The 14,107-nt window shown below is 41.0% G+C and overlaps 1 protein-coding gene across 4 annotated transcripts in view; it reads left to right on the top strand.

The window, feature by feature from the left end:
- Window positions 1–14,107, top strand: part of PLCE1 (phospholipase C epsilon 1) — a 329,780-nt gene that overhangs the window by 288,982 nt on the left and 26,691 nt on the right. For all 4 annotated transcript variants that reach the window (XM_065552073.1, XM_024107295.3, XM_065552074.1 and 1 more), the window contains 3 exons: window positions 6,367–6,498; window positions 7,478–7,771; window positions 9,061–9,224. In XM_065552073.1, coding sequence (XP_065408145.1) covers window positions 6,367–6,498; window positions 7,478–7,771; window positions 9,061–9,224 — 590 coding nt within the window. The remainder of the gene's footprint in view (window positions 1–6,366; window positions 6,499–7,477; window positions 7,772–9,060; window positions 9,225–14,107) is intronic.

The following is a 14,107-nucleotide window of genomic DNA, read 5'->3' as shown; positions in this document are numbered from 1 at the left end:
TATGCTTATTGCTTTACATTTTCTAAATATTTGGAACATAACAGTGATCTAATTGTAACTGCAGAATTCAAACTGTAATATGTGGGGAACATGCTTTTTTGTGGTTATGGATTCTGTATGATGGCTGATGATTCTATGTGCTGCGTTTGTCATGGAGGAAAAAAGCACTCCAATCTTTAAACTGTAGTAAAGTGGCTAATTCCTATCTGAATGATAACTAAGAACAAGCTATTTCATAAGGATTTTCATTGGAATGTCACCTAAGGAGCTGCTGTGCCAGGTCTGAAGAAGAATTTCCAGCCTCTGGGAGGCAGAGTAGGTCAGGACTCTTTAAGAATAAGTTCCAACTTAGCTTGTCTCACCACTGCCAGAAGCCTTCCCTCTCACCTGCACCCCTGACATTATTATTTACATCCCCGGTGACCCAGTAATTGAGCTAGACATCAGCTGAGGAATGGAGAGAGAGAGAGAGAGAGGTCATATTGGGGATGAGGCTAAAAGGGAAACTGGCATCGAACCAGGTGTAGAGAACATCTGGAGAGCAGGCCAGCAGCCCAGGTAAGGTGGATGGGTGGCAGGAAGAAAATGGCCCATTATAGGCATGTAGCAGCGATCCGCAGGAGGATAGAGATGTAGGAAGGGCTTCATTCTGTAGTGGTGGAGAGATAGGGATTGGAAAACAGTACGAGGTGGAGGAACTGAAATTGAGATTACTTGTTTTTATTTGCTCAGAACAGAACACTGAGGATGAGCATATTTTGGCTAATATACCGTACATTCTGTATACTAACTCATGTTTTAAATTGCTAATTTACTGTTCATTATTGATAGTTTGTTGAAATGAGATTTCAGCTTCTTTAGTAGAACAGTTCTCTACAGAAATATTGGCAACTATTGCACATTAGGATTTAATACAAAAAGAAATATAATCTGAAATTAATTTACACAAAGTAAAAGGGAAACAAATTGAAAAATTAGAGAAAAACATTTCTCTAATCTCTTAGTTTTATGAATGTTAGGTGTAACTTGTAACAACGGCAAGATAAAAAATAAGATTGGTGATTTTTAATTTAGCTGTCCCCTTAATATAATCTGCAGTGAAGTAATTCCAGTTGTCTTTCAAGTCAAACGTTATTCTCTTCTGAGCAAAGAGTAGTATTTTCCATCTTTCATACAGTTTCAATTACTCAAAACATTTTAATACACAAATTTCTGACTTTCTAAAATGTTCCTAAAATTCAATTAGAAAATAAATACTCGCTTGCCATAATTAAATTTCTCCTTTGTTTTAATTCAAAACATAATTAGAACAAATAAGAAAATCAGTTTCTTTCACAGGGAGGACACTTTTATAGGCATAGCTAGAACCCATAAAGACTATTTTCCCAAGTTAACGTTTATATGCCCCCTCCTTTGGGAAAAATCCTGCCCTTCTCTTAGTGGACATAGAGTCCCTGACCATTGTGCAACTGATGTGATTCCACTGTGCAGCAAGGGGGCAGAAAGCTGGAAACACTTCACAGGCCTTAGAGGATGTTGGGGTTGGAGCAGGGGACAAGGCTGGTGGATCCATAATTATGTGGATCTACTGACTAGTTTCTTCCGGAGAGGGGAATGGACGCAAAATGTAATGTAGTCCTGAAGTAGCAGGAGTGGCTGCAAGGTGGCTCTGCTGTTGCTATATAGTCTAAAGAGAAGATTTCTTTCCTCTGGCCCCTTTTACTTGTTTTGTGTTTTGCACTTACGATTTGGCTCTTTCTGAGGAAGCCAATCTTAGATCATAAGGCCAGAAGGGACCACTGTGATCATCTCCCGTCTGACCTCCTGTATAACACAGGCCAGAGGATTTCCTTGAATTATTTCTTGTTTAAACTAGAGTTTATCTTTTAGAAAAAAAGTCCAATTTTGATTATAACATTTTCAGCGAAGGAGAATCCACAACAACCCTTAGGAAATTGTTCCAACCCCGTAGGTAATTTTGGTTAACACTCTCTGTTAAAAAATTGCAACTTATTTCTAGTCTGAATTTGTCCAGCATCAACTTCCAGCCATGTTGTTCCTTTGTCTGAAGAGCCCTTTATTATCAAGTTTCTGTTCTGTAGGTATTTCTAAATCGTGATCAAGTCATCCCTTAACCTTCTGTTCATTAAACTACATAGATTGAGCTCCTTGAGTCTTTCACTATAAGGCATGTTTTTAATTCTTTAATAATTTTTGTAGCTCTTCCCTGACACATCTCCAATTTATCAACATCCTTCTTGAATTGTGGACAGCAGACCTGGTGACCATATGACCAAGTGAAAGCTAGGGGAATTACTCCAAATGTGAATGTGAAGACCTAGGCTAACACTTGAACACTGCCTGATGCAGTGCCCCAGTCAACAATCTGTACTCCCAAGGAACAGATAGTAACTATAGTTTTGGAGCAATCAGCTCTGATGACCAGAACTGGACACAGTATTCCAGTATTGGTTGCATCAAAGCCAAATAGAGCGGTAATATAACCTCCCTACTTTTACTTGATATTCCCCTGTTTACACATCGTAAAACAAACATGTTTTCTTCCTTCTCATTGATAAAAATGTTAAACAGGATAGGGCCAAGAATTGTTTCCTGTGGGACCCCACTGGAAATGTTACCAGTTGACGATGATTCCCCAATTACAATTCCATTTTGAGATCTATCCGTTAGTCAGTTTTTAATCCATTTAATGTGTGCCATGTTGAACTTGTATTGATCTAGTTTCTTAATCAAAATGTTGTGTGGTGCCAACTCAAATGCCTTACAGAAGTCTAAGTATATTACATCAGCACTGTTACCTTTATCAACCCAACTTGTAATCTCATCAAAAAAAGAGATTGTGAGTTTGATAACATATATTTTCCATAAGCTCATGTCAATTGGCACTTATTATAGTACCCTCCTCCTAATTCATGAAAGCATGTTATCTGTTCTGATTTGTTTATGGTGTGGAGAACAAGAATGTCTGTATTATGTTTATGAATATTACCTCGTTTTACCTGGTCGTTTTACCTGTCTGACTACATGGAGTTGAATTAAAAGGGGTTGTTAGGAAAAGCCAGGAAACAACACCATGGTCACAGCTAAGCTTTGGATAAACAACTTCCAGGGGGCAATGGCAGAGCTACTAAATGAAGAAGATGCTCTTCCTAGGTGCCACCCGAATGTTACGCTGCTGTTTTGCCATGGCCAGAGTTTAAGATCAAAAGAACAATGCTCCACTGAAAAATCCCTGCCTAGAGAGAAAGGGAGAATGAGTTGTTTGTAGATGCTAAGGGAGAGACTCTGCAAGAGAGACTGAGATAGGCAGAGCATGCAGCAGGGCTCTGTGGGATGTGTCGGTGGCAGTTGGGTTCAGTTATGCTTTGAGAGAGATGATGAACTATAGACAGGACGCAGGCAGGCAGACCTTTTGTGGTTTTAACCTTTTCCTCTGTTTGCTATGTAACATTCTGTGAATGGACAGTATGTCTCTTTGGAAGGAGCTGTGCTGAGTCACCTTAATCAGCCAGTGGTCACAGGCTTCCAGAGAGAAGTGTCTTGCAGGGACCAATAACAGCTGTCTCTGTCATCTTAACACAGTTGGAATCAGGGAGTTGCCACCTAGGGATCCAGTCTAGGAGTGATAAAGCCATGGAGTTCCACCGAGAGAGAGGGAAAGGCAGAGAAACCTGTCACCTGAGAGGTGCACTCAAGAGGCCCTGTAACTATGACTGCAGAGTGGGAATAAGGAGTGTTGTTGCCTATTGATCCAATCCAAAGAGTGCCACTGTGGGAAGAGTGCAACAGGGAGAGGCCCTGTCACTTGGAAAAGGTTCCTGAAGTAGAGACTGGGGGACAGATCACAGATGCAGTTTGCCCCTGAGCCATCACATGTGGCTAGGGCTCAACTTACACTAGTGTTTTGATTTGCCCTCAGATAATTTAGGTAACAGGTTAGTCTGTTTCCTCAGTGACTGTCTCCACAACAAGGTCTTGAAACATAAGACTTGATTGCCAAAAGTTTTCCTCCTTTGAGACTTTACTTAATCCTCCAATGTGGAAAGGATCCAACACCAGAAAAAATTAACTCACCCAGTAGGCCCAGTTCTAGGGTCCAGGTGGCATCCATTTTGTACCACCTTTTATGCTCTTAGCCATGGACTGGGCTGGCCCCAGGCGCAACTTAGAGCAGCTTTAGCACTGCTCTAGTTTGCTCCTGGCCACAGATGGCTACCAAAGGACCATTCGGGCCATCAGTGCTCTGGCCATTCCCCGTATGTCAGGGAAGCAGATGAAGAGGTGGCATAGGGCTGACTATGCAGCCTCTACCCCACCTGGAAATTAACCATGTAACAAGTCACCCCAGTTGTACAGATACTTTGTGCTGCTGGAGCAGTGCAAATGAGCTATATCAAGGTCCAGGATCTGGCCAAATACATGTTGAAAGGCCAGAAGTCTGCTATGAATTATCAGTTGCTCCATCTTCTTCCTAAATAATCTGAAGTTTTATTTTGCAACTGATTATTATTCTAATATAGGTAGCTATGTTTAACACAGATAATTCTCCCAGTGGTACTAGCCAATACACAGGATATTAGAGTTGAAGTACTTGTTGTTATAGCACCTTCCTATTACAAAAAATATTATCTTTATTTCCTTCATTGAGTCCCTTTGTTAATAGTGGGTAGAACTGGCCAAAACTAGAGATTTCCAGTTTGTGGGAAAATTTTGATATTTTGAAATCTCCTGCAAACTGGACATCTTTAAAAAATAATAATAATAATAACTTTTAAACACCAAAACATGGTGTTTCCTAAACAAGGAATGATCCCTGGGACTTCTGCAGCTGCTGAGTGACACTGACATTCTTGTCAGTTTCATTGCTGCCAGTGAACAGCCCTTGGAGTCCCATGGTCTGTGGTTCCTGGGCAGCCCCAACCTGAACTGTCCCAGGCCAGGGGACCCAGGACTTCTAGCCTTTGGGGCCAGGTGGCTCCCCATGCAGCCCAATTCCCAAGCAGGCAGCACAGGGAGCACTGGGCACTTCCAGGATTTCCTGGGTCAAGCTGAGGTTCTCATGTTTCCCAGTCTCCCTGCTGGGGAGCTGGGAGCCAAACAGTGGAACTCAGGCTCCCAGCTCTGTCAGGAAGCCTGGAAGCCCTGGCCTGGAGGGGCTGCCCGAGAGCTGTGGACCTTGAAAGCCATGAGTGGCTCCACTGAAATCATGTGCTTAACTTCATTCCGTATGTGCAAAAGCGTTTGAAGGATTGAGACCTCACTGCTAATCTGCAATAGGTTGAGTTCAGTGGGGCAGAATCCAACTTCTACTAAGCTTCAAATTAGTAGTTAAAATGTTAATTTGCAATGTAAATTCAGTATTTTCTTCTATTGTAACTTAAGTTTTCAATTTACATTTTTTTGCACAATATTTTTTTCAATTTTTAATGAAAAATTAAGAAAAATGTAAGTTACAAATATGTCGTGGAGTTCCAATAGCATTCTTCACATGGCTTTCGTGTGTTGAGCGGATGTCAAAAGAACTCCTTGATGTATTTTCACTTTGTATTTCAGTTAGATCTGATCAAAACCCACTGAAATCAATGGAAAGGAATTTAAATCAGTGGAAATGGAATCCACTGATTTCAGTGAACTTTAGATCATGTCCTTAATGATTGTTTTGTTTTGAATATATGTATATGGAATAATAATATTTATTATAGTGCTTTTCATCTGAGTATCTCAAAACAGTCACAATCATTAAGTGATTAAAAGATTTTCCACACTTACAAATATTTTCCATGGTTGAAATATGAATTATAAATACTAGTTTTAATATAATATAAGATGGACTGGAAAAGACTTATGGATCAACTAGTATATTACCCTACGATTCTTTGGGGTTGTCCTTATAGCAAATGTAGTCATTTTTGCCAGGTTCATTTGAACACATAGTGTCATTGCCTACAGTGTGTCAGTACCATGATATGCTATACTTGTATGTTTTGATTTACCTGAAAAACTAGTTGGATATGTGATGGGTAGCATTAGTTTTTAGCTCTGAGTTTATTGTGACTGTTCGGTGTAGAATTTGTTTTGAGAGTCATTGGGACTATTCTGTAACTTAAATCACTTCCTGCCCTCCAGCCAAAAATAAATCTCAGGCAACAGTTATGTCACAAAGATTTTTTTCCTGTGTTGATGATTGTAAATATAGTTAGACTCAGTTACTGGGAATAATATGCTAGTTGTCCTGTGTGCTACTTTAGTATTAGTGCCTCAAAGAATAACGTGGAAAATGATGGAAAATGTCATGCCCTCTTGGTCATGTTTTTTGGCTTATTTATTTTACTTTTATGGGAACAGGCCTGTCAACGCTAAACCCATCTGGCTCTAGCAGAGGAAAGGAAAGAAAAAGCAGGAAGTCCATTTTTGGCAACAATCCGGGCAGACTAAGCCCTGGGGAGCCAGCAACACTTGCCAAAGCATCTGGAAAAGGTAAAGTCAGGATCTTCTTTCACCAATCACGTGGAATGACTCTGTAGTCCAACACATACACAAGTTCAAGTTGTTAAAGATCAAACAATTTACTGTGTGCATGCTGCTCTTGAATTTTGGAATCACTTTTCATTAACAGTGCAGCTATTACAATAACTTCTTTATAAAGAATCAACTGTAAAGTATGGAATGTTAATATAGGATTAATATGCTGGAGGCATAAAGTCAGTCAGTTAAAAATTACTGATGAGAATGATTGATTCACAACTAAAATATTTGCATCTTATAGCTTGAACATGAATCTTAGGATTAAGTTTATATCTTAAAAGATATGGGAGGAGATTTTCACAGGTGAAAATGACAGTTAAACAGCTAACTGCCATTTTATGTCTTGACAAGCTTCACCATAGTCTTTGGGCAAAATCCTGCACTTAGTCTTTGTGCAAACTTCAGTGGGGCTGCAAGGGATATAAATCAGCAGAGAATTTGGCTGTCCATCTTTTACTGCAGGCTGTATAGTTAAGTTTGAAAGTTACATAGTAGTCTTAAAGAAATTTTATATGCTTTCCATTTAAACAATCTCTGTATTCCAAGCAGCGTACTAGCAATATTATAAAGGTTTCCAGCAATGAATTAAGAGTCAAGACTCATTTCAAATTGATAAGATATGCTCACATATTAAATATATACTCATTTAATTCAAGGGAATGATATTCAAATATTTATTTATAGAAATATCTATTAATACATGTCTAGTTACAGTATCAATTAGTATTTAACCATTATGTAGTCAGTCTCTCACTAATTGCTCTTACTGCATATGAAGAAAGAAACGTGATACCTATGTGAACAGTGTGGTTTCTAGAGATCATTTATTTTTACCCAATCCAAAATACATAAATATACTTCACAGGAAAAAACTGATGCTTGAGGTCTGAGGATCTGCAGCTATAATTTGAGATTAATGTTTATTTTACAGGTCCTTTTGAGGGTGCCCGGCAAACCTGGGAAGAATTTTGTTCTCCTCCTTTCAACCCTACAACTTCTCTCAGTGCTATCATAAGGACACCTAAATGTTATCATATCTCTTCACTGAATGAGAATGCTGCCAAACGTCTGTGCAGACGGTATTCTCAGAAACTGATTGAGCATACCACCTGTCAGCTATTGAGAACATATCCTGCTGCCACACGCATTGACTCTTCAAACCCCCATCCCCTTATATTCTGGCTCCATGGAATACAGCTTGTGGCAGTTAACTATCAAACTGATGGTATGGGTAGAATAATTCCTCTAGTAATATATATTTATGTACATTTTAAATATTATAAAAGAAGTGCTTCATTAAATTATGAAACTGTATTTACCATAATATTTCTTTACCTTACCATCATCTGTATTTGTGGATTTATTAAACAGATGTTGGGTTATTTGGCAAAGATACTGTACTTGAAAAAGATTTCAACCAACTACAAAAAGAAAAAGATATACAGTAAACTACATTGTGGCAGATGTGAAGTTTTAAGTGAATATATACCTGGGTGGTAACTCATAAAGAATAGGGACCAGATTGTTTCCATTAGTACAGCCTGCATAAGAAGTGGTGCATAAGGGCACCACTCCAGAAATAGCCTTGGGAGAAATTGTGACTCTAACAGGCACAATTCATCCAGTGCTCCCCTCTTGTTCCCAGGGAGGTAATTTATGTCAGGTCTTGAAAGGGTGCATCTTCCTTCCCAACACATGCCCAACCAACCAACCTTCCTCACCCACTTGCTTGCTGCAGAGAACATCACACCTTGCACTGTACCCAGAAGGGAGACAAATGATTTGGGTAAAAGTCCATGTGGCCATTTGAGATGTATCGGAGGGCTTTACCTGGCTTTATTCCCTTGTGCAACTATATTAAGGCTAAAAGCAATCTAGCCCTACGTAAATTAGTGCTTCCAGAATACTGGAATTCTGTGCCTAATTTGGTAGGTCTTTTGCCTCACTGATGACATGGAAGTGCCTAGAGCACTTCACCCACATATACCATAATTGGCTGGAATCCAGCACTTTTACACTGCCAGATCCATAATATCATTTATGATAACTTTTTAAGAATACAAAGGCACTGAATTCCCTTATCCTAGAAGTGACTCCTCTGGAACAAAGTCTGGGTACTGATGCAGTGTTGGTTACGATCTTTGGGCTATATTCTATCCCTATTTATGCTCCCTTACCTTTTGGGTTTTCATAAAAAGTTGCTCCATTCAGCTGTTTTTTTCATCCTAGATTTTGGGGCAAATCTCAGGAAACTTGCTAGATATTGTTCGTGGGTGTGGCCAAGTCATAAATAGAACAAAAACTAGAAAATGGGTAAAACTAGAAAATCCTTATTTTTTAAAGTATAAACTATTTGGGCAAATAGGATATGTAAGTTAAAGCTGTCCCCAGAAATTTAATATTAGTTTTATACTGTCAATTCAATTTTAACAGTAATTTTTTAAAAACCCACATTTTGCTGTCTTTCTATTGAATCTTCACCATTTTTCAGTTGTGACTGCTTTACTTTTGCAGATCTCCCTCTGCATCTTAATGCAGCGATGTTTGAGGCGAATGGTGGCTGTGGGTGTGTTTTGAAACCCCCTGTTCTGTGGGACAAGAACTGTCCAATGTACCAGCAATTTTCTCCATTAGACCGAGATCTGTATAATATAGAGCCAGCTATATATTCTTTAACAGTAAGTACATTTGAAGGGTATGCTAAATATTAAAAATATTATTTAATTTTTAAAAGCTAAATATTCAAACTGGATGTCGTGTAACTTCAGTCCTAAAAGGATCCCATCAACTTTACAGTCACACTTTCCTGCTGGTTGTCCTGGGAATTAGCTCTTCCAGCCCAGAGTGCCCTCTGCAGGCCAGTGTCTCGCCTGCCGCTGGCCCCCGCATCCCTCCCGGTGCCCCTTTACATCAGGGTTTTGCCCACCACAGTACCCCCTCACTCTGGGTCTGCCCTCCCAGGGAAACCCCCAACCCCCTAACCCCACCTTGCCTCAGTGGCTACTGCCAGTCTCCATTTAGCCCCCGCTCACTGGGGCAGACGGCAGTCTGTAAACCACTCATCATCCGCAAGGGGGGTTAGACCAGCTGCCTCTGCCTATTCCTGGGCTGCCCCTCTGCCGCCCTAGTACCCTTTTGTGGGCCCTTAACTCAGCCTGAAGCCTGAGGCTTTGCTAGGCTGGAGCTCCCCAGCTCCCTCTGCCCTTCCCCAGCACAGCTCCACCCTAGGTACCCTCCTCAGTTTCCCAGACAGCCAGGTCCTTCTCTCTCTGACAGCTAGAGAGACTGTCTCAGTCCTTCTGGCCCACCGCCCTCTTAAAAGGGCCAGCTGGGCCCTGATTGCACTGGCTACAGCTGTGGCTGGTTTTCCAATCAGCCTAGCTTTTCTCCAGCCACAGCCCTCTCCAGGGCTGCTTTAATCCTTCAGGGCCAGAGCGGGGTGACCACCTCGCTACATATTATTATATTCTATAATAATAACATAAGAATGGCCATATTGGGTCAGACCAAAGGTCCATCTAGCCCAGTATCCTGTCTTCTGACAGTGGCCAATGCCAGGTGCCCCAGAGGGAATGAACAGAACAGGTAATCATCAAGTGATCCATCCCCTGTCGCCCATTCCCGGCTTCTGGCAAACAGGACATCATCCTTGCCCACCCTAGCTAATAGCCATTGATGGACCTATCCTCCATGAACTTACCTAGTTCTTTTTTGAACTCTGTTATAGTCTTGGCCTTCACAACATGCTCTGGCAAAGAGTTCCACAGACTTACTGTACGTTCTGTGAAAAAATACTTCCTTTTGTTTGTTTTAAACCTTCAGCCTAATAATTTCATTTGGTGACCCCAGTTCTTGTGTTATGAGAAGGAGTAAATAACACTTCCTTATTTACTTTCTTCACACCAGTCATGATTTTATAGATGTCAATCATATCCCCCCTTAGTCGTCTCTTTTCCAAGGTGAAAAGTCCAGTTTTCTTATCTGTCCACATACAGCAGCCGTTCCATACCCCTAATCATTTTTGTTGCCCTTTTCTGAACCTTTTCCAATTCCAATATATCTTTTTTGAGATGGGGCGACCACATCTGCACGTATGGATTATATAGAGGCAATATGATATTTTCTATCTTATTATCAATCCCTTTCTTAATGATTCCCAACATTCTGTTTTCTTTTTCGACTGCCGCTGCACATTGAGTGGATGTTTTCAGAGAACTCTCCACAATGACTCCAAGATCTCTTTCTTGAGTGGTAACAGCTAATTTAGACCCCATCATTTTATATGTATAGTTGGGATTTGTTTTCCAATGTGCATTTCTTTGCATTTATCAACCTTGAATTTCATCTGCCATTTTGTTGCCCAGTCACCCAGTTTTGTGAGATGCTTTTGTAGCTCTTCGCAGTCTGCCTGGGACTTAACTATCCTGAGTAGTTTTGTATCATCTGCAAATATTGCCACCTCACTGTTTACCCCTTTTTCCAGATCATTTATGAATACGTTGAATAGGACTGGTCCCAGTACAGACCCTTAGGGGACACCACTATTTACCTCTCCCCATTCTGAAAACTGATCATTTATTCCTTCTCTTTGTTTCCTATCCTTTAACTAGTTACCGATCCATGAGAGGACCTTCCCCCTTATCCCATGACAGCTTATCTGGGGACCTTGTCAAAGGCTTTCTGAAAATCTAAATACACTATATCCACTGGATTCCCCCTGGTCCACATGCTTGTTGACCCCCTCAAAGAATTCTAGTAGATTGGTGAGGCATGATTTCCCTTTACAAAAAACATGTTGACCCTTCCCCAACAAATTATGTTCATCTATGTGTCTGTTAAGTTTGTTCTTTACTATAGTTTCAAAGAGTTTGCCTGGTACTGAAGTCAGGCTTACCAGCCTGTAATTGCTAGGATCACCTCTGGAGCCCTTTTAAAAAATTGTCATCACATTAGCTAGCCTCCAGTCATTTGGTACAGAATAATGACTTGTAATAACTAAGATCAGTATAATTCAAAGAAGTTACTGGGGGAGGGGAGAAATTCTCTAGTTTGTTTGTGCATTGACAGCACTGTGTTTATAGAGGCTTTCGTTGTTTCCCCTTGTTGACGTGAGTGCTTACCCCTAGGGTGCCTCTACATACCGAGACATGGCGATGCATGGGACTGCACCTTTCACACCCCTCTGGTGGCCACCTTCTCGGCTCTGATGACCAGTGTAATCTCTGGACTCTCTCACTCGGTCTTCTGTGGCTCAGCCCTTCACCCAAGTCACACAACAGTTCAGCTCCCCTTCTGGGATTCAGTCCTGTTCCAGGGTTCAGCTGAAAAGCAGTTTTTTCACACCACCTGAGCTTAACTCTAAACAAAAAGGTCCTTCGCCCTCCTGTGCTCCTCCCTCCATCAGGATAGTGTTGGGAGTCCAAATACGACTTAAAGTAGCCTTCTGCTTGTATCTCATTTCCTGGTATTCACAGACCCTAGATGGGGGTTCCTCTCCACTCTAGGGCCCCACCGTAGGAAGTAGCCCTGCTCCTGTAGCTATGCTTTCCGGTCAGAGACAATCCCAAATACTGGACCTTCTTTGAGGCCCTTCAGAGGGACAGGGAACTCTCCCTAGCTTCTCTCTCCTGGGTCCCTCTCCCTCAACTGAACTCCCTCAGCTCCTTATACAGCCTAGCTCTGCCTCCCAGGGGTCTCTGGTAATCGTGCTTCTTGCAGCTTCCCAGCCAGCTCCATTTTCAACCAGTCCTTACTCAACCTGCTCTGTTTCTCTTTTGGAACAGCAACCCCAGGACAATTATGGAATCATAGAAATGTAGGGCTGAAAAGGGCATCGAAGTCAGCAAGTCCAGTCCCTAGTGCTGAGGCAGGACCAAGTAAACCTGGATCATCCCTGAAAGGTGTTTGTCCAACCTGTTCTTAAAAACCTCCAATGATGAGGATTCCATAGCCTCCCTTGGAAGCTTATTTCAGAACTTAACTACTCTTAAAATTAGTAAGTTTTTCCTAATATCTAACCTAAATCTCCCTTGTTGCCGATGAAGCCTGTTGTTTCTTGTCCTACCTTCAGTGGACATGGAGAACAATTGATCACAGTCCTCTTTATAACAGCCCTTAACACATTTGAAGACTGTGATCAGGTCACCCCCTCAGTCTTCTTTCTCCAAGATTAAACATGCCCAGGTTTTTAACTTTCCGCATAGGTCAAGTTTTCTAAATCTTTTATCATTTTTGTTGCTCTTCTCTGGACTATTTCCAATTTTTCCACATCTTTCTTCAAGTGTGACACCCAGACCTGGATACAGTACTACAGCTGAGGCCTCACCAGTGCCCAGGAGAGTGGGATAATCACCTCCTATGTCTTATACTCCTGTTAACACACCCCACATTAGTGACTGCTATTCAGTTTGAGATCCACTAAAACACCCAGATCCTTCTCAGCAGTGCTACCTCCTAGCCAGTTATTCCCCATGTTGGTGCTGTGCCTTTGATTTTTCCTTCCTAAGTGAGATACTTTGTACTTGTCTTTACTGAATGTCATCTTGTTGAATTCAGACCAGCTCTCCAATTTGTCACTGTCTTTTTGAATTATAATCGTGGCCTCCAAAGTGCTTCCAACCCCTGCCTGTTTGGTGTCATCTGCAAATTTTATACGCATCCTCTTCACTCCATTAACTAAGTCATTAATGAAAATATTGAATAGTACCAGACCCAGGACTGACCCCTGGAGGACCCCACTAGATACACCCTCTCCGTTTGACAGTGAACCATTGATAACTACGCTGAATACAGTCTTTCAACCAGCTGTGCGCCCATCTTATAATCATTTCATCTAGACCACATTTCCCTAGTTTGCTTATGAGACTGTCATGTGGGACTTTGTCAAAAGCCTTACTACAATCAAGATATATCCACTAGGCCAATATTCCTGTCAAAGAAGGAAATTAGGTTGTTTTGGCATGCTTTCTTCTTGACAAATCCATGCTGGCTATTCCATATAACCCTATTATCCTCTAGATAATGCTTACAAATTGATTGTTTAATAATTTGTTACAGTATCAATACAGTATGTATTGAAGTTAGGCTGACTGCACCATAAGTCCCTGGGTCCTCTTTCTTCCCCTTTTCAAAGATAAGTACTGTGTTTGCCCTTTTCCAGTCCTCTGGGATCTCACTCATCTTCCATGAGTTTCTCAAAGATAATCACTAACGGTTCCAGGATTGCTGCAGCTACTTCCTCAAGTACCCTAGGATGAATTTCTTCAGGCCTTGCCACCTTGAATACATCTAACTTATCTAAATATTCTTTAATGTGTTCTTTCCCTATTTTGGCTTGCGTTTCTTCCCCCTTGTTGTTAATATTAATTGTGTTTAGTATCTGATCACCACCGTTTTAGTGAAGACTGAACAAAACAGGCGTTTAACCCTTCAGCCTTCTTGATGTCATTTATTATTAGCTCTCCTTCCTTGCTAAGTAGAGGACATACACTTTCCTTAATCTTTCTCTTGCTTCTAATATATTGAAATAACCAGTATTTATTGCCTTTTATATCCCTTGCTA

This window comes from Chrysemys picta, chromosome 7 (assembly GCF_011386835.1).
Source record: "Chrysemys picta bellii isolate R12L10 chromosome 7, ASM1138683v2, whole genome shotgun sequence".
NCBI lineage: Eukaryota > Metazoa > Chordata > Testudines > Emydidae > Chrysemys > Chrysemys picta.
The sequence above is the reverse complement of the archived record's forward strand: the minus strand, read 5'-3'. Positions and strand labels throughout refer to the sequence as shown.